The sequence below is a fragment of the Xyrauchen texanus genome, chromosome 10 (assembly GCF_025860055.1).
Source record: "Xyrauchen texanus isolate HMW12.3.18 chromosome 10, RBS_HiC_50CHRs, whole genome shotgun sequence".
NCBI classification, from domain to species: Eukaryota; Metazoa; Chordata; class Actinopteri; order Cypriniformes; family Catostomidae; genus Xyrauchen; species Xyrauchen texanus.
The window spans coordinates 34,219,830-34,244,557 of NC_068285.1; the positions used below are offsets into that span (position 1 = coordinate 34,219,830).

Consider the following 24,728-nt stretch of genomic DNA (forward strand, 5'->3'; position numbering starts at 1 on the left):
GGAGCCATCCCCCTGATTTTTCCCACCTACCCTCCAACCATTGGTTGGTACCTTTTGTTCCTCTGGTCCTGCCCTGGTCTTTGCCTCCAGCCCCACCCTATGTTGTGTTTTTGTTATATTTTGTTTTCTGTTTGATTTTCCCCTTGTTGGGAGGACAGATGGCATGCCTTTGAGGGGGGTAGTGTCAGGGTCCTCTCTCTTTGTCAGTCATTTTTTAAGTGGTGACAGGATCCTGACACTCATGTTCTGTGTTTGTGTTTTCATGTTTGGAGTGTGGTGTCTGGGAAACGACTCAGCCTTGTTCGCCTTCAGGATCCGTACACTCATGCTCCTTGTCTCATCTTTTGTGAGCGCATGGCTTCGGGTATAGTCCTTTTGCCATGCGCTCTTCTGACAGTCTTGTGTATTGTGTGAGTGCACATGGCTGTGTTTGGTCCTTCATCACCATGTGCACCATGTGGGTTAATGAATTTCAAAAATCTGGGCAAAATTATTTATTGAGGAATTCTGAATGAAATGACTGTCTGTCATGTAAACACGGAAATACAAATAAAAAAAAACCATTGAACTCAAGTGTCATCATGAAACAAATAAAACAAACACTGCGCTTCAACATCAGCAACATCCAATCAAATCACTCCTTGTGACTTTTTTGAGCATGAAATTCGCGCCTTGCCGCCTACGTAATCTACTGCAGCTCTCTACGTTCTTTTACTGTCTTGCAATGAGCAGCCGACAGGAGCTGGCTGCAGGACGGCAATGAGCAATTTTTAATATTCTATCACACTATAACTACTCGAGAGTCTGCTCTTGAGACTTTGTTCTAATTTTCGGGACAATTAGGGCAGGATTCGGGATTCGGGACAACTGCTTGGATTTCGGGACTGTCCCGAATTTTTCGGGACGTCTGGTCACCCTAGCACACACACACGCAAGGTCTCTCACTCTCTCCCTCTCTGCCGTGCGCGCTACACGGTTTGGAGCACAGTCTAACCGCTCTTGCTCGCTCGCTCTTGATTCCGGGAGATTTTAACTAATTTGCGGGCATCAGGGAGCCGCTATCAATACGCGGGAGACTCCCGGAACTTCCGGGAGACTTGGGATGTCTGCATCTGTCTCTCTTCATATGCCAGTTCACCTTTCTTCGGAGGGGACATAGGCCTACTATGCGTCATCATGTTCATAACAATCATTTATTATTAATTATTTACGATATTTATTTAGAATATTTATAAGAAATGTGGTTCCTCAGAACAAAAGAGTACCTTGAGCGTTAACTGTAGTTGCAAGGAAATCTGACCAATTTATTACACTACTCAACATTTTGGTTGTTACCACTTGGAAATCAAAAGGCGGGAATGGGCAAGATGTGAAGGAGTTATGAATATGTACGAATTCAATCTTAACTTTTATTATTAATGCATTTTAAGTAAAAAAAATAAACTTAAAATGTTTCTTTAAAACAAACTTAATAGCAAGGTCCATTATTACCATCATTATCATGTTGCACGAATTACCCCTCTTAAAGATAGACTCGTCCAGTCTTATTTAAATTGGCTGTTCAACTGGTGGTGTGTCAGTTAGCCTACTGCACGCAGCTGTGTTCTGGCTGGTCACTGAGTGAATCACAGACAGGTAAATATAATCACATGACGGACTGTTAGGATGCACAGTTTACTTAATTTTAATAACATGGTTTGATTCGAGTCTCATCCGATTTTTTTTGTTTTGTTGTGGCACTGACAGCTGCGCTATTGTTTTGAAACATAAAGTGGTTTTGAGAACTTGTGAATGTTAATTAGTTTCATGCAAAAAAATTATATTGTAAGATTTTAGCTCGTGAAGCAGAAACACGACAGATTGCCGGGTTTCTGTAAAAGTGGACAGCACCCTTATGATTTTAAGAAGTTGACTGTCTTTATCATCAAATGCATGTCACCAACGTGTCCAGTGACATTTCTGTAATTTGCAATAATGTTGTAAAAAATTACAAACTTATATAGAAACAGGTTGAAAAAAGTGAATACATTTTGTTTTTGTTTTGCCTCGTCAATATTATTGAAAATATATACTGAAAGTGTACTGCATGCAATAAACATTTGCTTTTATTTTACATATTGTTTTATTTATATTGTATATCCAAATATAACAAATGTCTTTTGACGATGTTTTGCTTTGACAAAGTGTGCTTAAAATAAGTGGTACTTGGTTTGATATTTTGCTGTTATGTGTTATGATGTAATAATCTTATAATGAAAGTTACTGTAAAATGTTACTATTTATTTTAACAGATTTATTACTGTAATACGTTTATTAATATTTGAATAGTAATATTTATATCCTTTCAAAACTTTTCGCCCTGTGCAGTGTCCTTAGCCTTATTCTGGCTTTGAATCCAGGTTCTCTTCCTGGAATGCCACAGCTGGTGTGTTATTCTTGGCCCTGAAGCACTAATAAATTGGGACCAGCAACAGATAAAGAGTGTGTGTTATGAAACATAAACATTCAGCTATGTGGCAGCACACACAAGTCTCATCTGGTGGCCTAGAAAGACTATAATTTGTGATCGGCAGAGATTTTAGGTGATATTGGTTAGGGATGCACCGAAATGAAAATTCTGGGCCGAAACGAAACCGAAAATCCAGGATGCACTTGGCCGAAAACCGAAACTGAACCCGAAATTTTTACCCATTTAAAAAATTTTTTTTTTGTATAATTGTATTAATTTTATACTTTTTCGTTAATTACATGAATTTAATGAATCTGAATTGAAAAACTACAAACCAATAAAATAAAATCACACTTTTATTGAAAGTAACACACCAAAATTGGACAAAAAATATATTAAAACTATATTAAATATTATTCTTCTTTCAGTTCTGTAAAAATCTAATTTTACAGATTTTATTAACAATTATCCAAATAATGTAAATTTTTAGAAAACTATTATATGCAAAACAAGAGTCAAGTAATGAACTTAGCTAACATCTTTCAAAAAGTTTAAATATGCAACAGTAATTTTAATTGAAACAAAAAGGCAGAACACAGAATGGCAGAGGGCCTCTATTCCACTGATCTATATATAACTATAATATATAATTATGTATATAGATCAGTGCTCTATTCTGTTTATGTAAACGTATGTACACTTTAAGTGAAAATGATTGTACAAAACAACAGTGCAAAACAGCAGTAACTGAACTAAATCCAACCTCAACTGTAAACGACAGATGTATCCTCAGGTGAAGAACAAGTGTAATGTAACTGCTATACACATCATATTGGACCGCTTTCTATTTAAGTACAAGTGACAGGTTTCTCTTCAAGAACAAAAGTTGCTAAACTTTCTGACAGTCTCTCCTGTCAGAAAGCTCATCAAGAACATGAGATGCTGCACTGAACAGTCTCTCACTCTCTGTGCTGGTGCTTGGGCAGATAAATACCTGTGTGCAATCCGCACAAGCAAAGGAAAGTGGTCTTTGTTTATGCGACCGTAGTCAAGGGGATTGTCGCTTCTGGCAACGGGTAGTTCAGCTAGATACGTCTGAGTTGTGGTGTAGCTGCGCTAGTTGTGGCACTGCTGTGGATCGGGGCGCTTTCCTGAAGAATCTCTTGCTGTACTCTGTATCAGGGGCGAAAATTTCATCAAAATGTTGGGGGGGACAATAACCATAACAATTCTCAAGAGCAATTTTTAAAGGGGACACCAAGGGGTTTTTTGTTGTTGCCCCGTATGCATTTGTATTATTTTATTTCTTAAACAATTATTTTAAGAATATATCAATATATTATTTACAATACACATATTTTAATGATATTTTAGGGGGGGACAACCCTCAGATAGGGGGGTTGCTCAGATTTTCGCCTATGCTCTGTATATATATCTCTTGAAAGTTCTGCTGAACAAACACTGCAGATCACAAATGTGATGTCCTTATCAGAAACTTTGAAGAATTTGCACACCGCTGACATGATCGGCCTTTGTTTGGTAGCGCCGTGATAAGGGCTACATCGATCCAGATTGAAATCTGAGCACTGAGGGGCGGGGCGAGGAGGTATATATTTTCGGCCTTTTTTCTCTTTCGGCCAAAAACCGAAAGTGGCATTTTCGGCCGAAAATTTTCGGCGGCCGAAATTTCGGTGCATCCCTAATATTGGTCCATAGTTTAATTAGACCTTGTTTTATGACTGGGAATGTCACCTACACATTGGCAGCAAATGTAAGAATGGAGAGGTTAAAAATAACTTCAATGCATATTGTGAGCAAAGAGCTGAGTTGCATCAGTGGTGTAATGCATTAATTGGAGGGTGATTTAGAGTGTGAGAGGACAGAATGGCCAAGTTTGTAATGACGTACTACTATACTCTTACTATTTCTGCCATAGACAGACATGGCAGAAGTAGTAAGAGTAGTATGGGTAGTGCCATTTTGAACTCAACCAGTGAGTCTGATGTAAGCCCCTCTCACTCCATTGGGACTCCTGCCTGTTGTAATCTAATCTGACTTCCGACTCTCTCACTCTCTCCTCCAGAGTTTCTCACTGTGTTTCTAGTGACACTGGTACGAGCCGGTCCTGTCTGGACTTGTGCTCTGGACATCATCCTTGTGAACTGATCTAAGGACAGTGTTGCATAGTGTATTGGTTTAGTGTTGTGTGACATTCTGCTTCATCATCTCTTTTGTGGGCTGTTCCCTGGTGATTGTGGTTGTTGATATTATTTGTAATTCACATGGGACGTGCACATGAGTACATATTCTTCAAATCTGCAAGAAAGGATTCAGGGCTCTATTTTCATGACCACGCTAGGCACAGTGCAATGTAATCAGCTGTGCATAACGCCTTATTTGATTTTCGTGATAGCACTAATTCGTGCCAGGGCAAAGCGCAAGGGGGTAGCATATAAACATCTGTGAATGCATCACATAAACATTCAAAACGCAATCACATGAGTTCGGCTCACGAACATTTCAGCATTTTTTGAATGTGGAGCTTATTAAAAACTATTGCCAAATACACACAGGAATGCAAAGTTCTTCACTCCATGTTCTGCCAAAATAATAGTTTGATTCATCTGGATGCATGGAATTGAAAACATTATAACATAAATATGTTACTACAGTATAGAAAAATATACTATTCAATTTCGTGAAATAATCATTTGTATTGTTATTATTTTGCATGTTTTAAGCAATAACACACAAGCAAGAGTGACTGAATCAGCACGGTGTGCCATATAGCAACCTGGCTCGTGCCAAAGTTAATCACAAATTATTTCATCAATGCTTTTATATTTTATTTAAATTTATATTGTTCATCTGATGTGCAGCCCATTATTTGAGCAAAAATAACTGCAATCTTTTGTTGAAAATTAATGATTATATTTTCATTAGATTAAAGTTTGAGCAATTCACTTTATTAGACACAGTTTTGATTATTTCATTTAATTAAAAATTAAAACAGATTTTATGGGGCCCTAAATTAGGGAGAAGCTCTTAAAACCATATTAAGCACCTATAGCATAATATAAGAATTTGTAATAATTGTAATCCCTAGACATACTGTAATAGTGACACCAAATCAAAAATTATATATAGGGAGTTATATGGCTATATGTCTTCTAAAACTATTGTAGATGTCATTTTGCTAATTATTTTATTATTATTGTGCATGCACCTTTTGTGACATCATAATTCAGGAACTACAGGGGATATTTGTATGGAAAAATGTAGAGAAATACGTGGAAACGATTATTAGTCACACTGCTGGACCATTTCAAATAAAAATAAATAACTAAAATAAAACTCTCAAGGTAAAAAGGCTTATATAAATCTGTATATGTATACTGGATAATATAGAATAATATACAAGACATGGTTAGCGTTTCAGGTCCTAAGATATAGAGTTTCGCTTATACATTCATACAGTATACATTTGCACATTTTGACTATAAAAAGTCCATGGACATGTTATCCATCAACTATGCAGGTACAGTATGCCAATAATAGCCATCATGTGACATCTTTTAGTTTGCTGTTTATGCTGGGCTCAACTGCCTTTCTTGACCTGCACAACAACATTCTGAGGATCAGAGCCAGCTGATGGAAACTGTGTATTTGTATGTGTGTGAGTGTACTTTGCACATGTGCACACCTGCTTTGTGAGTCTGCATGTATCCATACACACAGAGGGCTCTAAGCTGTGATCAGACATGCCCTTGCTGTAATACGACACGTGTCCTGGGCTTGGGTGACTGAAGTTTACACAGTCATGGATGAGCCCCTCTATATTTAGCACAGGCCAGCGAATGGCTCGCCAGAGCACTCGCTTTCTGCTGGAGCACTCACTCTGTGCTGGAGAGGATCTCTCAGCTGATGAGCATTTAGATCACAAGCTTTTTCTCTTCTTAGTACGGTGCACGATTATCAATAAGGTGTGTGATTGGGGAGGGTGTTGTGCCGGTTGAAGAGCACAGATTACTGAGTCAGGAGTTGTAGGACTGTTCATAGCGTGTCTCTTTTAATGATGCGTCTGTTTCATGGCACACAAAAAGGGTCATATTTGTTCTTATTGGTTTGAATGTACTCTATGTTTGTGGATTTGCATTTGATTGCTAATTTTAAGGTGCCTTGTTTCTTGTTTCTTTGCATATGAAGGACTTTTATGAATACCGGTAAGCAACAGAAGCCAGTGCTTACAGGCCAGCGGTTTAAGACCAGGAAAAGGGGTGAGTCTCTTTTATCCCTAAATTAAACATTATATATCATTTATCAGTATAAACACATTGTCAGCATCACAAAGAATGGTTTAATTTACTTTAATTGTCTTGAATACTTGAATAAAAAAAGTTGTATATCTTAACATTAGTTAATGCATTATTAACTAACAGGGCTCCAGACTAACATTTGAGAGCGGTGGCACCTGTGCCACCAAGTTTTATAGTTGGTGTCACCAGCACCTCATTTGGTAGCACCGGTTGGAGTGTGGGTCTGTGGCCTTTCAAATGAAAAATGTAAAGACTTAAACTAATACCAATTATATTAATATTTTGCCCCACTGAAATGCTCATTGGCTGGTAAGGCTGATTTTGAGTTAGGATGCAGACGTGAATTTACTGGTATTAACCACAAGGTTATCTATAACATCGAAGTAAAAAAGTTAAAAGTTAACACCTAATTCAATAGGGCTAAATTATTCTGACAGTGTGACTAGATTGTGACTCCTTTCATCAGGTTTTTTGTTGATTCTTGGAAATTTGAAAGCAAACATACCAATTATATTTTCTACAATAAAGCATTTGAAGAGAACATATTTTTACACAGAAGGAAAACTAACCTTGTCCATAATTCTTTAAAGCCCTTGATTATATTTTGCATATACCATATAGTCGCAGTCTGGAGTCCTGACTAACATTAACTAAAAATGAAGAATTTTATTTTTATAATGTTACATTAACCAAGACTAATGCATTCTGTCATAAAATACCATTAATTTTTAGTTCATGATACCTATGCATTTACTAATGTTAACAAATAGAAACTTATTGTAAATTCTAACCAAAAATGCTTTCAATTCAACCTTTTTCATTGGTTAAAAAACACTCTGTTCTGTCTTACAGAACAATGTTGCTGAAGGTCAACTTTGTTGAAACAAACTTTGAGGAACATTTTGAGATAAATGTGCTGTAAACAATTTTTAATACCACATGTTTCATAAAATACATAATGATGTGACATGTGAGACATCAAACCTGTCTCTGACATTTCTAGGTGATAAAAACAACAACAAAAGCCCACCCTAATTTAGCAAATCAGAAAAGTTGGCTAAACTTATCAGAAATGTGCTCTGCCTGTCAATAATTCTGTGCATTCGGGTTTGTCTTTGATGGGCAGCGTTAAGGAGAGGGGGCATGTAGTTGAATTTAAATGTATCTGGGGATAGTTAGCAAAAAGGCTGAAATCAATTACAACAACTTTAACTTGCTAAGATCAACTTTTGGTTATAGTTTTAGCAGAGCATTGTTGCTGAAAGTTTTTCCAGGAGCCTTTGTTGTTAAAACAGACTCCTAATACACATACTGAAACACCTTTGGCATGCACCTACACACATGTGCTGCAGGCACTCACTCAGCACTCCAGGCTCAATCCTTGTTCCATTTATAGCCTGTTTGTGTACGCCTGTTTGCTTCATGTTTTACACAGTATTGGAACCAGTGCAGACCCTCTGCTGTTTCAATAGCTCTCTTCTAGTGGTCTTTAGATGCAAACTCAGAAATTAACAAATGACCTCAAAAGCAAAAATTCCAGTGTAAATTCAGATTTCAGTTCCATTTGACGTTTACAAAGTTTTTAGGTTAAACTCTTTGTTTATATGTATGTATATATGCAGTATATATACTGTATGTAATGTATTTTCCCCTATCATTGTGCAATTTGATTATGTACATAAATGCCCAAATATATGATGTATAGTTTCAGATGTTTATGGCAATAAAACAGATTTTGTTATTTGAAGGTATATGGAATATGCTTGATAGTATAGTATTAATAAGCATGCAATAGCTACTATAATATTTTGTATGCTCTTATGAACAGACTGTTTATTAAACCAAGTCAAATCAAAATCTCATCAAGTTTATGCGTTTTATAATCTTTTCACCTTATTTTCAGATCAATAGTTGTCTGCTCCTCGGTAAACACTGCAGGTACCATTATGGCACGGAGGTGTACCTTTTAAGAACAATTGTTCAGTAAAAACCAGTTCACTCACAGACAATTTCATGTTTAAGTCATTTCAAGAATATTTTGATTTCGGACATGACCAAAAGTGGTGTTGTCTGCGTGGTTTAGTTTTTGACTGTTATTAATCTGTTCAGTTCTATTGGTTTGCTCCATTTATAGCAATATGCGTGGTCCCATTTCAAACATGAGATGTGGGTATTATCACGTTGACAGAATGACAGCGTATTAAACCAATGAGAGCCAAGTGGGGACATTGCCTCATCTCATGTGACTTTTTGACTATATTTTGCTGTAACCCCCCTCAAACTCACACCATGCTTTAGAAGCTCAATGAGAACACAATGAGCTCAAGGAAGACGAGAGATGCTGCCTCCCTCTGAAACTTTATTAAAAAAATTACTTTGGATTTATGACTGCTTTACATACTATTTAAGCTTAAATATCGCATCCTGTTTTTTCATGTGCGGTCAATTATTTGTCTCATCTGAATTAAAAAAAAAATTAAAAAATTTGTATTCAACACTGTGTCCTTTCAAAACACACTTAACTGAATCTTCCATATCATGGTTTGATATAGGTGAAAGTTGAGAACCGTTTTTACATGATATGGAAGTGTTTCTTAATAGCTATAATAGCAAATGCGACTGCATTTTTTTCAACAAGGCATTATATTTCAGCTTAACTGGTTTGTGTGGTAGGAGCAACTTACTCTTCAAAATGTGAGTTCTCGGCAGGAAGACACTTAAAATACTCTTGAGTGTATGCTATAATCAGAATCCCTAGCTAGTAGCTAGTCCATGAAAATTATTTATATAATATTACAGTAGGTACGAGTGCAGCTGTATGCCGTTACATAGTTCTGTGTGTGACCGTACTCTCCACTATCAAGTACACTACACAGAATAATCCAAAAAAATGTTCAGTATTATATTGTGAGTGTGCTGTACTTTTAGAAGTACTAGTCCTGTGAAGTTCTATTGTGATGGATTGAAAGAAAGGAAACAATGACTGACCCTGGCTGTGATGTTAATCTTTGTGTTTTTCTCCTGCAGATGAAAAGGAGAAGTTTGAGCCTACGGTTTTCCGAGACACTATTGTTCAAGGCCTCAACGAAGCAGGTGGTGATCTTGATGCTGTAGCTAAGTTTTTGGATGTCACTGGGTCGAAACTAGACTACCGACGCTATGCCGACACCCTGTTTGACATCCTTATCGCTGGGAGCATGCTCGGTAAGATGGTTCAAAAGCTTCTCATCATTCATGTTATTTTACAGTTATTTAGTCTACTTTTGCTCTGCTAAGGAGTATTTGTCCTAACAAAGGTAGCTGGTCTTGAACGCTGCAAACAGGAAAGAGGTGAAGAAAGCTTCCCAGTGCTGTTATACTAAACGTGAGAACTCTTGGAACAACACTTATCCAATCTTATTAGAGGACTGAAACTCATTTTTGTATACCCAGCATCTGTATCTTGTGCACAATTTGGCTCTGTGATATTTGGCCCCCTTTGCCAAGGATTGGCTGAACCTACCTTTGTGACACCATCTCATGCAAGGGCAAAATGAGCACTGCACTGCTGTCTTAAATGGATTATCAGAATAAGAGGTAATTCGTTTACTCACCCGTGCCAACAGGCTGTTGTTCCAATATACTCCACACTTCTCTGGATCAAAGTGTTCAGTGCAGTACCTCTCGGCCATCATCTTAAAAACCCATTGATCATTAAAGATGAAGACACTGGTTTGGATTTGGTTCTCTGATACGGTATTGGGAACCCAGTGCAGAGACCAGAGAAAGGGCATATCTTATGAATTTTAGGATATTGAATATGTGTTGAGAAGCAGCTTTTTGCATCTTTGCAAGGAGTTCTTTAGCAGATATGCAGGCAAAATATTTATATGTATACTACAGTACTATACCATACCGTCCTATAATGTACTCTACCGTACAATACCATACCATACCTATATAATACCTTACCGTACCATAACATAACATACCATACTATAATATACTATACTACTGTATACTATGCTATACCATACCATGCTATGCTATGGTATACAAAACAATACCACACTGTACTATACCATACATTATATTAATGTGGCTAGAGGGCGTTGTTTGGCATGACATGAAGCAGAATGCCTTTTTGTTTTTTTAAACCGTTACTATTTTTATTAAAACATTAATTTTATTAAACAGATTCATGAATTGCCTTTTGCAGATATGCAAGGAAAATGTTTATCTACATACTATCATACCATACTATACTATACCATATCATGCTATACGTACCATACTATACTATACAATACTATACTGTGTTGTGCTGTACCTTACCATAACATACTATACCATACTATGCCATACCATACCATACTATACTACTTTATACTGTACTATACTAGACTGTACAATAGTATGCTATGCAATACAACACAGTACTGTACCGTACATTATATTAATGTGTCTTGAGGGTGTTGTTAGGCATGACACGAAGCAGAATGACTTATCACTTTATATAAACAAATACTATTTTCATTAAAACATTACTTTTATTAAACAGATTCACGAAATGCCATCTTTCCTATAGAAGATCTTATAAGTGACATGTAAACAAAAGTTAATAGTTGACCTCTATGTGTGCTGCATATGGTGAACAGGTGTTTCACATCAAAGGTGTTACTATAATGTGTTTTTATTATTTTAGCAGAGCTGGATTACCCAATCAGTATCCAAGACCAGGACTCAACAACTATACTATAAAACTCTAAATATACGTAGTCTTTGGCCATTCCCACACTTTTACATTTTCATTTAAAAATGCATGATGTTGCTATGTTTACTTGTCTTGTCCACACTAGAATGGCGTATTCCTCCACAGACAATTCTGATTTTCAAAAACGCTCTCCATAACCACATACATCGGAAAACGGATGTTACCAAAACATGAGGGGATTTATCCACGTGTGGATAAAAAAGGTTTTACTTTGGTGGGACTTGACAACTGCACTAATTTATTTATCAAATTTGTAATTGTACACCCAGGTTTCTGGTGACTTATGTTTTATATGGGGCAAGAGGACCTAGGTCGAGGTCAGCAGCATAATTTTCCTTAGGCCCAAATAAAATAATTTCTGTTTTATCGTCATTTAGGTTCAAGAAGTTATATGCAAGCCATAACTTAAACCCTTGTAATCAATCCAACAAGGGTTGTGAGGCTGATTTATCATTATGTTTTAGTGGAAGATACATCTGAGTGTCGTCAGCATATAAATGAAAAGAAACTCTGTATATATTAAAAATAAAAGAGAGAGGAAGCATAGTTATTTACTTTTAAATCTAGCCTTTAAATAAACTGTTTCTTGTATTAATTGTATTTTTCTTCATCAGTTTTTCTTTCTTAATGTAGCTCAACTTAGCTGTAGCTTGCCTTATGCTGACTTTTTTTAATTAGATAGGAGTATTCTCTTTAGGATTCATTTCACTGCATTGTAGTTCACATTTTCACTCACACGATTCACACTTTCTTTGTAATCTGTCTTGAATCTGTTCAGTTTCTGGCATTGGCAGAGATGTCTTTAGGATGGGTCTGTCTCTGTCAACCCAATTACAGTTAAAAGGTTTACGCTGGGTCTATATATAGGCGCAGCAGTGCTCTAATCAGAGCCAGCTCAAAGAGAGGAAGAAGAGCATCCTAGCCAAGCATCCAGTCAACAATCAGATTACTCCATCTACAGTTTTGAGCCCTGGTGTGCAGAAGACTTCCTTTATCTCAGTTAAAGTCCAAATCCTCTATTGTGGATCACTGGACTTCCTTAAGGTGACCTTATGATAAGGTCTTTAACAAAGACTGATTTCTCTAAACACTCTGTGAAATGGAGTGGTATATGTTACCTCTTTGATATTGTGATGCCACTTAAAGTCAATATTCATTTGAAAAGTACATTCCTAATACACTTCTCTGGGTGTACAAAATTTGGTGCATGTTATTCATCAAAATCACTTTCATTAAAGTGTAATAAGCCCATTTATTTTCAACCCCTCCCCTCCATCCACCTGACATTTAGAGACCTGATACAATCAATTCCTGATGCATATGAATACCATTTCGCAAAGGCAAATTAAAAGTGTTGTACCATATTGCATTTGGTGAAAGTGTTCAGTCATATAGCATATAACAGTAACAGAATATGTTATATGAATGCTAAACTGACAAAGAGAAAAGCATTGTTCCACTTTCATCTCATCTGAATACTTTGTTTCTCATTTCTGCCTGATAATCCAGTTGCTGTAGCTGAATTTACAATATGGTTAAATAGCAGATATTGCATTGGTCAATCCATGCATCACTGGCTCAACCCTGTAATCCTTAGCAGATCTCCAAAAGGTGATCTGAAGTCAACTATGTGTACAGTATGAACCCGGACACCTGTGGATTAGAGCATAAGGCAATATATTGTTATGTGTACAGGGCAGATTGAGAAGCCATACCTTATACTAGAATGGAAGCAAAGATATTTTGATAGTTGTGTATATTTATTTCACTGCAAAAATAATTATTTCTTTATTCTTTTTTTTTTTTGTACTATACAAATAAAAATAAATATCCTTAAAGCAAGATAATTCTTTTTTGAGAAGCATTATGTGTTAAGATAATAAGATAATATTCTGCCTTGATCGAAATTTATTAACATTTTAATTTCAAAATCTTATTGTTTTTCCTTTCAAGTAAATTGATCTTATTTTAATTATGGTTTTAGTTTTTTTTTATTTATTGGAAAACAAGACAAAAATATTGCTTTAAGATTTGTATTTATTTTTTACTGCTATAAATTAGTTGATTAAATGATTGTGAAATGAATCCATTCTGTAGCTTGATATAAATGCCCTTTTAACTCTTAACTAGATCTTAACTGCATCACTTCCTTTATAATCAACAATGCTGTCTATAGTGCAATTCAAATCTTGATTTAATACAGCAGGACACAGTGTGTACTGGTCACCTTGTTTTGTTGATGCATATCTGCAAAGAGTGTTACAGACTTTCGTAAACCTTAAATCTTAACCTTACTATGGGAAACCTTGTTGTCTGTTGTTGCATTGGCCTCTGTCCATCTCAATTATAAGTGTACAGTTGGCAGTGACATTTTCTCAGCAGGGGTTAACAATGACAACACTTTGCTCTCCAAGGATTTACTGCATTAACCTGTGACCTCACTTTCCCTCTCTCAGCTCCTGGGGGAACACGCATTGATGACGGGGACAAGACCAAGCTGACGGAGCACTGTGTGTTCAAGACAGACGAAAACCACACTGCTGTTCGCAGCTATGCTCAGGTGAATACCCCACTTTACCTTGTTCAGTGAGCTGGTTTATTCCATTCTTATATGAAAAATGAGCAGCTGATACCATGTGGCAGGACGATTGGGAAATCCTGTTTCAAAATTGCATAAGTGTACTTACTGTAGGCACCAAATCCCCTGGGTAGAGCCAGTATGTCACTCATACTGTGTCATTTCAAAATAATCCCTTGGATTACAGTGTCTCTCCATCACTAGTCACTGTGAATTTAAAAGTATGGTATCTGGTCTCTGGTTTGCCCAGATGTTATAAAGAGGTAAAAACATGAGGAATCGAATGTTCCTTGTTTTTTTTAATGAAAGAGTTAATTTTACTATGAAAACATACTTTAACTTTCAGAATTCAAAAAGAGCATTTATTGAAATTAAGTTACAAAAATGGCTTATTTAGAAATCCTTGAATTTCTAATGTCAGAAAACCACAATGTTGACACATAGCTGACAATTACATGTCTACAATACCATTTGGTGTTCTGAAGCTTGCAGCCTAATCTCATAAAAATTACAAGACCGTGGCAAACCAAATTCAGAACGAAATAACATGCATTAATACAAGTTTGGCACCAAAAGCGAGTGAAATTGTGTCATAATCAGATGAGATTTTTAAGGTGAATATTAGATGGTGGTTTTAATGAGTAAAACATACCTCCATAACCTAAAATGTTAACCTAAACCTAACCAATATTGATTTAAAATTAAATGAGAGGTAGACACAAAATAGACATTATTATCCTTACCCAAGCCTAAACCTAACCGATAGTGTCCAAAAACTAAATGAGAAATGAAAAGCACATTTTCTGAAGCAACCGCATCATCTCTTGATGTGTCAGCTCGTGTGCTTGGCTGGGCTCGAACCACGTATTTCAGAGTCCAGAGTCCAGAGTCCAACACTCAATGAGGTGAGCTACTGCAGAAGCTAATCGCATTGTAATAGGTTTGTAAATGTAGGTGAGTCTATAATACATGCATTATCGTTTTTCAAGCAATGCGTTATAGTAAAAGTGTTTTGATATCATAACTTACAGTAGCCGTGTGTGAGTAATAGTGCAAAAATGTGTGTTTACAAAGTCATAATCAGCCGTCATGATTTTGTGTGAAAGTGAATAAAACATTTGTTTGTTGTAGCACCTCGAGTTTTAATTTCAGCAAGAAACTGCAATGAAATGTAGAATTCGGCACATAAAAGTCAGTTTGTAAAAATGTTGTTATAGAAACTTTCACTCTATGAGACTAGGTTGCAAACTTGGGCTGCCCAGTTAGAAGACCAATTTGAGCTGATGCTGGCTGTAGAGGGTTTGACTGGGAGGCCCGTGAATTGGTTTGGCGTCTTTTCGGACCCATACTAATTAGTGTGCCAAATTTCACAACTTTCCACCAAATACTTTTTTGGGCTGCCATAGACTCCAATTGCAAGGAACAAAAACAATAGAGCTGACACACCAATGCAAATGTATGATATGACCCTTTTAAAGATGCGTTGATGCAGAGACTGATGGATAAATCTGTGTCTATATGCAGGTGTTCAATAAACTAATCAGAAGGTACAAATATCTGGAGAAAGCCTTTGAAGAGGAAATCAAAAAGGTAACTAATGTTCACATCATGTTCCTACTATTAATGGAATCACATCATTAAGAGATGTGCGCTACTGGAGGATGTGTTCTCTCACCCACATGTGCAGAATATACCTTTTCAGGACAAAAGAAAAAACAATTCTACCATGGTGTTTCCATTAATATTTATTAAATGGTAATCAGTGTCTCTGTGAGCCCAACAGACTAATATATTTCTGATCCATATTTCCCTGCGTAGTTGCTTCTCTTCCTGAAGGCCTTCACGGAGTCAGAGCAGACCAAACTGTCCATGCTAACAGGAATCCTGCTGGCCAATGGCACACTGCTGCCACCTATCCTTACCAGCCTCTTCAGTGATAACATTGTCAAAGAAGGTTGGTGTTTATTACTGGTCATGCCTTCATCTAAAAGAAAAGTAAGAAAAAGATTTGAAAATCAAACAATAGTCTCTCAATGTAGAGTAAAAGTCAAGTATTCAACCAGTTCAAACCTGCTCAGCTCCTTTTTAAAGTCAATGTTTATTGCACATTTGCTTTGTTTTGGTCTTCTCTTTTTCACAATTAAAGCCATTTACAAACTATGCTTTGGCCAACATTGTACTTTTGTATACCATTGTATATTAAAATGCGATGCATTTCAGTAGGGCATACTTATCTTTTTTTATTTTATTTTTTATAAAAGTGTTACCTATGCTTATTTAAATTAAATCAGTTATACTAGCTAGAAGTAGACGTATAGTTTCGTCTCTCTGAAACGCACAGCATAAGGTTCAGGTTATTTTTGTATACATTGGCCCAAATAAGTATTTGGACACTTCAGCCTCACTCATAATCAAATTTATGAATTCCGATGCATTTGATCAGATAACAAAACTTCAAACAAGTGGCACTTAGTTTAAAGAGAGAAAGCACAGGCTTTCAGGTTCAAGCTAATTTCCCAAAATGCTAGTTTGTTTCAAAGTTGTTGATTATTTGGTGCTTTTCCCTTTTGTCATTTTTTGTAGGAATATCTGCCTCCTTTGCAGTGAAAATGTTTAAAGCATGGATAGCAGAGAAGGATGCCAATGCAGTGACATCTGCTCTTAGGAAAGCCAACCTGGATAAGAAACTGTTGGTATGGTGAATGATCATGTATTGTGTGATGGCTTGCAATGCATTTCGATACTGAATTTATTAACCTCTGAAAATGATGAGGAAATTATGAGCTGTCATGCTGATGAGTTGTGTTTCCGTGGAGACGTTCATCACCTGGCAGTATGGTGGGGGCCGATGCCATTTCCACGTGTCAATCAGAACATTTTCCCAATAATTATCAATCTACTCATTGTATAATAGTTTCATACATATTTCTCAACACAACTTCGGTAAAGTGTGAATGGCAGAATAACTTAAAGGGGGTTGCATACGTGGTTGACACATGATGTGTGTTCTAAAATTATGCTGCGCAAAATTCTGTAGCTCCACTGAGTTCAACTTGCATAGTTTTTCATTAAAGTTAACCTAAATCATAATCAGAGGACCTGTAGTAGATTATTTATTCTAGCCATCACTGGAGGATATATTGTGTACATGTATTTTTCAAATAGCCTTCACAATGTATTTTAAATTACAAGTATGTCTTTTTGTGGTTTGAAAGCTTGAATGAAACCTATTTTAGGCTACATAAAGAGAAATTGCATAATAAACGTCTGCATTTCTAATCATTCAGTTGTGTATTTACACCAGTTTCATCACTAACCTACAAACTCATTAACCTAACTTTGCGTGACCAGTTTCAGTGTTAAGTATAGTAAATGACATATCACCCCCTTGTGGTCTCCCAAATTACAGCAAATGGAAGGCCAACTGATAGTGAATTGAAAAGAACACAAATTAGTTGTTTAAATGCTTGCTAATGTTAAATTATTGAGGCCTTAAAAACATTTCAAGACAATAACTTGTCGATTAATAATCAATGTTTCAATATTTTTTCAGGAGGCCTGTTTATTGTTGCAGTGGCATTTGGTGTCACTAGTGACATAAATTATAATTTTACTTTTGTGTGTTTATTTATATATTTATTTTAATAATTCAAGAAATTCAATATCGTATATATTAAATATCTTTCAAGGCATATTTGGATAATCAGAATCTGTTGATGGTGATATGGTGTTGATATAAATTATTACCATTATGTCGTTTTTGCATGTTTTTTTTTTTATATTGAGACTCTCAAGAGTTCCCAAAAGTCTCCCAAAAGAACTGATGTGAACTCTGTAAAATCTTTAGCTTACTAAGAATTGTGTAATCTGCTCTTATTTCAGGAACTCTTCCCTGCCAATAAGCAGAATGTAGAGCACTTCACAAAGTACTTCACTGAGGCAGGACTGAAAGAGCTGTCAGACTTCCTGCGTACACAACAGTCTCTGGGCACACGCAAGGAACTCCAGAAAGAGCTGCAAGAGCGCCTGTCCCAGCAGTGTCCCATTAGAGAGGTGAATCCTACTGCTCACACACACACAAGAAACATATTTTCATCTCATTCCTTGTAGTGCTTGTGTAAAATGTTTTACTACTGTCTCCCCTTATGTTCTGAAAAACAATATAGGGGTATACTTATTTAGAGAGAGTGTAATGCATACAGTATGTTGCATAACTAAAACTGTTTGGCCCAATTCAGGGTGGCAACGCTTCAATCGACAGTTCACATGGTGTTACACTGACTGTATACTATACTAGTATACTACCCCCGACTCAAACTTTGTAATTACAGCAAAATACCACATTGTTTTTTTTATTCAGTACAGTTGTATGTAATGTAGCAATATTTACAGATAGCAGTGGTATTCGTCTGAACTCAGTGAAGCGGCTCAGACTATGAGCACAGGCTAGGGGCTGTTCAAATAGAAGGAACAGCCTTTTTTAGCACAAGAATTGTTTTGTGGTGCGATCTCTAATTTATAGAAATTGCAGAATACTGTATGGAATTAACTGCTCACCCATTTCTGAGATCAATATGCAGTACCAATTTTGATTAGTTTATTTCAAAGCTGTATACCCCTTAAGGATGTGCATTTACTTTTAAATAGTAAAATAATTAGATTGTTTATCATGTTCAAAAGCGAGATGATGCCTTACCTCAGGCAAGAAGATAAACTTTTCCCAGCTGTCATCCGATTATTATAAAATGCATAAAATACATCTGATAGCATTATTAAAAATGGAGTTTTGTCATTTAAAGTACTAACTCAAATAACTATTTTCACAATTAAGTTAAAAAATGATATATAACAAAATATATAACAGAATACCAATCAATGAGATTCAAGTGAGAACAAAAAACTTCTTTGAAATACCATGAAGGCATAACAGCAAATTAGATAATCGGTAGTAAAAGCTCTACGCATCAAAATAAAATAAAACATTTAAACGTAACTGTTTGGACCTGCATATGCTGTTTAAAGTCGTCCTGCACTTATGTCATGCAGTTGAATTAAGGTTTTGGAAGTTAAAGGGTACACCCAAAAATGCAAATTATCCCAAAAAGATCTTACAAAAACGCATCGCTTCACTTAAGAAGTCCTTACTTAACCCCCTGGAGCTGTATGGATTACTTTTTGGGGATTCAATATCTAAGGTGTCATTCACTCCCATTACAAAGCTTATCCTTACAAAGGATCAAAGCAAGAATTACATCTTGTCTGCTCATTGTTCATTGATTTTTATTGTTAGTGTCAATTTCTGCACAAAATAATTTAACAATTTATATGAGCAATTTTCATTTATGATAATATTTTGAGAATAAAGTATAGGCTCACATTCAAGTGAAGCAAAATATAATTGGAACTGCTGTGAATTATGTAAGTCCATATCAAGATATTGTATCAGTTACAGTATTGTTAAGAAAGGGAAAACCCAATAACAATGCAGAGCTGGACTGCTCTAATCTGACTGGTTCTTCTGAATAAATAAAATTTCCTACATAACTGCTGCAGTGTCCGGATACTAATTGTTACGTTGGCAGGAGGAGGCAGACGAGGAGTGAGGATCTACACGCGGGTTTTATTGAACAGAGTGAAAACACAGAATAAAACAAAATGCTGGGAACAAACAAAAAATCCACGAGGGGATAACAAAAATGTAAACACTAGAAACCACCACGGCGGGCACACAGTCAAAGACACCATAACATTCAACGATCGACAATGACTGGGGAACAAACAGGGTTTAAATACACAGACATGATGATAACAAAACGACAATCAGGTGAGAACAATGACAGAGTGATGAGGGCCGGGAATCATGGGAATTGTAGTTTTTAAGACAGTTGACAAGTGAAACACTGAGCAGACAACGGGGAATCGTGACACTAATAACTCTGTGTTGATGCGCCAAAATGGATTTCTTTATTGCTAAATCCTATTCTAAAGTATGATTTAACTACATCCTCCACATCCATCTCTTGCATTAACAAAGCTGCTGGCTCAGCGTCGTTATAATGATGCTTTTGTTTTGCCTAATATTGTGAATATATATATATTTTTTTATTTTTTTTTTTCACTAAAATTTCTTCTTTATTCACACAATATTCTATTTTATTCTCACAATGCTAAGACTTTATTCTTTATTCTTTCGGGTCGCTGGCCCTAGGCTGTGGAACAGCCTTCCGATTTACATCAGAGCGACTCAATCGCTAACTGTTTTTAAATCCTCTCTTAAAACTTATTTTTTTTGTCTAGCATTTAAAACACTGAGTTTTTTTTTTTTTTTTTTTTGTCATGAATGTGTGGTTTGTCCTTGCTCCTTACTTTGTGTACTGTTCAGCACTTTGGTCAGCCTTGTTTGCTGTTTTTAAATGTGCTATATAAATAAAAACAAACTTGAAAAACTTGAAACTTATGCTAAATTTAATCTCATAATGCTACAAATTGCTTCTCGTAATTTTTTATTTATTTGTAAATTATTGCATTTTTATCATCAATCTTATATGCTTTTATTTAACATGGCAATAAAACTTCATCGTGGGATCACCGAGTAAAGTAAAAAAAAAAACTTTAACTTTTATAAAATGCATCTCGAAATACCTGCATTGGGTTTCATGATTCCAGGTTGTTTTTAACAATGCAAAGTTTCAACGCTTGATAAAAGGTAAGAATGTTTTTTTTCTCCTTTTGCTCTGGTATGCAGACTTGAGTACAATAATTTGACACATTTCAATGTAATTAGATTTTTAAACCATTTGAAAATCAAGGCACCACAAAGATATATAACCCCAGTGAGCAAGCTGAAAGCGACTGTGGCAAGGAACACAAAACTCCATAAGATGTTGGTTAATGGAGAAAAATTCAGTGCAATTCATGGTTTAAAATTTGTAAACTAAGTAAGTGTTAAGGTCCATTGTTAAAAAAGTGTTTTATATGGACTTTAAGATTAATGAGTAATGTCTTTGAAGTTCATCCTGGATTAACTGCAGAAGTTCACATTGATGCAATTGTCCTTGTTAATTGGCTGATGATTAAATTATAGTCTATATATTCCATTTCAAGAGTGAAGTCCATCATTAGACAAAGGTGATGCAGGCAGAGATTAATGAGATGCATCACAGTTCAACCGGCAGGTCATTTCGATGAGGTTTGGTGGGTTCCATCCTAAGTCCAAGGTTCAGGCAATGGCATATGTAGTATTGCATGTCTTACAGTTGGAGTTGGCATCAGTTCATCCTCTGAAGTCCATCGTAAAAGACCGAAGTGATGTCTAGCTAGCGCCATCTGTAGTTTGTCGTCATCTCTCAGCGACACGTAGCAGTGGAGTCCGACACCAAGCAGGGACAGAGCTGGATCCAGCCGGCTCTGGTAACCTCGTGAAAATATGAATCCCAAGGTTGAGATAGGGAAACAAATAAAATAATATAAGCATAGATGCCATTCAATTTATTGCAATAATAGATCATGATAGATGTTTCTGGTTCTGGCAGACTAAACTAAAGCAGCCTAATTGTGAGCTGAAGGATAAATTTGGTGTATGACTGACTAAATAGATGAGTCTTTAGTCTAGACTTAAACTGAGTGAGTGTGTCTGCATCCCAAACACTGTTAGAGAGACTATTCCATAGTTTAGGAGACAAATATGAAAAGGATCTGGCTCCTTTTGTGGATTTTGGTATTCTAAGAACTAGAATGAATGAGATTTTATCATTTTAAGACCTATGTATTGTGCTACTGAGACTTGTAACTCACTATGCTACTATTTTTATTCTTTCCTGCGTACCGACTCCCGAGTAAACCCAAATAACCAAAAAAGATGACTGGTGCATGCATTAAAACCTCCTTGGTGTGTGGATTGTTAAAAAACATTAAGATTAGAAATGAGGCTAAAATATAATATATTTAGATACAAGGCTTGCATAATAAAACCTCAGTGCCTCTGATACAGAAATTGTCAAACTGTGAACTGTCAATTAATGCAAGCTAGGCTCACTGATCAGAATTAATTTACATTTGAAGCCAGAATTGAAGCCTGCCTTGTTGCTTTTGTACCCTGATGTAATGAACATTAAGCTTTATTTCTTATCACGAAAAAAAAAAATAAACATTTGGGGCTATTATCAAAAGATCAGGTGCCTATCAGCCAGGGTCTAGCTACACCGCTGGTTGAACGATATTGATTTTTCAATGGCCAATACGAAATCTAGAGCACAGGGTGACCAATAGCCTGTACCAGAAATTATACATAATAATAAGGTAAATTAAGTGTACTCAAAATTGCTGGAATTGCATATTTTTAAACATATTGTACACAATATTTACTCAACACTTAAGTAAGTTTGAACATTACATAAGGGGTAACCACCAAACGTTTGTTCGGCCAAGTAGGCAGATCAGTAATCAGCCAATGCTGATGATCTCTGATTATATTATCTGATTAATTGGCTTGGCCAAAATATCAGTCTGTCAGTACTATGGACTAGAGTATAAAAAACAATAAGTTTCTTTGTAACCTAGGCAGTACTACTAAGACTTATACTACTATTTAACAGGCTTGTGAATTATGTTCAGATCGTGTTGTATGTGAAAGAAGAGATGAAGAAGAATGATCTGCAGGAGCATGCTGTGATTGGCTTACTGTGGACCTGCCTCATGAATGCTGTTGAGTGGAATAAAAAGGAAGAACTGGTCACCGAGCAGGCCCTCAAACATCTGAAGGTACTGTATCAGCACCCATCACTCCACAGCCACACACCTCATTTCTTAATGCTATTTATATTATAATTTGTTATGCTGACTTAATAACAATAACTATCAACAGTTATAACCAGGGTGGTTTAAAGCTGTTAATGCATTTATTCAGTCTGACATAACTGATTCATTCTGTTCTGTGAAAAGCATAAAAAATTATACAATTATCATATCACCTATGACATAAACACACCATAATTTGTACAAACATGCATAAAAAAAGGGAATGAGCAAACTGCAGCGGTCAGTGGCAAAACTGAATGTAATATTGTGTCCATAAAGCGTGGAAAAATATTTATATTTAATGAAATAATACAGATTTGCATTGTTTTTAATGCATTGTCTGTGAGTGTATATATATATATATAACCAATAATAACACATATATTTTATTTTATTTTATTAAAAGAGAGCTGAGTGTGGCAACATGTTAAATCCAAAATAAACTTAGATAAAGTAAATATATTAATATTTTTACAGTCCTATAGTTACAATAGAACAGCTTATCTATAGAGCAACTAATTCTAAATTAAAATAATTCAGTTGTCTTTATGGCTGTGCTCTATGTCCTTAGTGATTCATTAATTCCCAGCTTCAACATTGGTGCTGGTTTTTTGATGAATAACAATGCTGTGCTTTCCCCAGAACTATGCACCTCTCCTGGCTGCGTTCAGTACTCAGGGTCAATCAGAGCTGGTCTTGCTGCTCAAGATTCAAGAATACTGCTACGACAACATCCACTTCATGAAATCCTTCTGCAAAATAGTGGTGCTTTTCTACAAAGGTACCTATTGACAGCATCCCACAGTAACTTATATAGTATTTATATTAGTATTTTACTAATATAATGTACAGTAGACATGACAGGTAAGTTATGTTTCTCTCTCATTCCACAGCTGATGTCCTTGGTGAAGAAGCTATTTTAAAATGGTACAAAGACGCCCATGCTGCCAAAGGGAAAAGTGTTTTTCTGGTGCAAATGAAGAAATTTGTGGAGTGGCTTCAGAATGCAGAGGAGGGTGAGGAACTCTACTATATACATATAACAGCCTCTACCACACAACCTGTAAATCTCAACCACACTATTTTTTTAATTCTCACCTACAGAGTCTGAGTCAGAGGGGGAAGAAGACTAAAGATCATGTGGATCCTGAAGATTGTAGGGTTTTACACTTTCAACTCTCTGTGGCCAGCTTTTTAGTGCACATATACTGTAGGGTCCATGTCATTATATTTGTGCCCAGAGAGACGAGTCATAGACACAGAAGCACAATCCAGGGAAAAGCTTCTAAGCTCTATGTAAAGAATGCAAGGGACTACATATAGTCAGCATTTAATAGCAATCACTTTAACATGGATTTTACATGAAGTCTCTTCAGGTACTGTGTTAAAAGACGTCAGTGTCCTAAATTTGTTTTTATTTGACAAATGTGTATATGTCATGGGACTGCTTTTAATCTTTTTTTGAATAAAAGGTGTTTTTATGTGCCTCTTTCATTTGTCGGACAACATCCATGAAACTCAGGTGCCCTCAGAATTGGTGAATCGAGACTTTGGTTGCGTCTGAAATCTCATACTGTCAGACTATCTACTGCGTTAAAGGAAGGACGCACTTCTCGACTGGTAAAAAGTGTGTTCTTTAGGTACGCTGGTGAGCAATATTATATATACATCTTGGAACATTGATATTGTCCCATGACCTGAATGTATAGATGTTATAACAACCATGGAAAATAATCTACTCTGGTTTTGTTAAGCATGTACAATTTAAGCCCAAATGTTTTTTTAATGATGTTCCTGAAAAACATAAAATATGTATATGTATTGAAATATGTAAGG

General features: G+C 36.0%; 1 protein-coding gene across 2 annotated transcripts; it reads left to right on the forward strand.

Moving 5' to 3' along the window:
- The first annotated feature begins 1,584 nt into the window (after nucleotides 1-1,584).
- LOC127650668 (eIF5-mimic protein 1) lies at nucleotides 1,585-24,375 on the forward strand. Of its 2 annotated transcripts, none has more exons than XM_052136250.1 (12): nucleotides 1,585-1,635; nucleotides 6,656-6,726; nucleotides 9,793-9,969; nucleotides 13,975-14,078; nucleotides 15,621-15,686; nucleotides 15,915-16,050; nucleotides 16,680-16,789; nucleotides 17,979-18,149; nucleotides 22,710-22,856; nucleotides 23,535-23,673; nucleotides 23,786-23,908; nucleotides 23,997-24,375. In XM_052136250.1, exons 2-12 carry the CDS (start codon nucleotides 6,663-6,665, stop codon nucleotides 24,023-24,025), a joined length of 1,266 nt encoding a protein of 421 aa, XP_051992210.1. In that variant the 5' UTR covers nucleotides 1,585-1,635; nucleotides 6,656-6,662; the 3' UTR covers nucleotides 24,026-24,375. The 2 variants fall into 2 exon arrangements, with proteins under 2 accessions (XP_051992210.1, XP_051992209.1); XM_052136249.1 differs by lacking the exon at nucleotides 1,585-1,635 and adding an exon at nucleotides 6,304-6,432.
- Nucleotides 24,376-24,728: the final 353 nt, after the last annotated feature.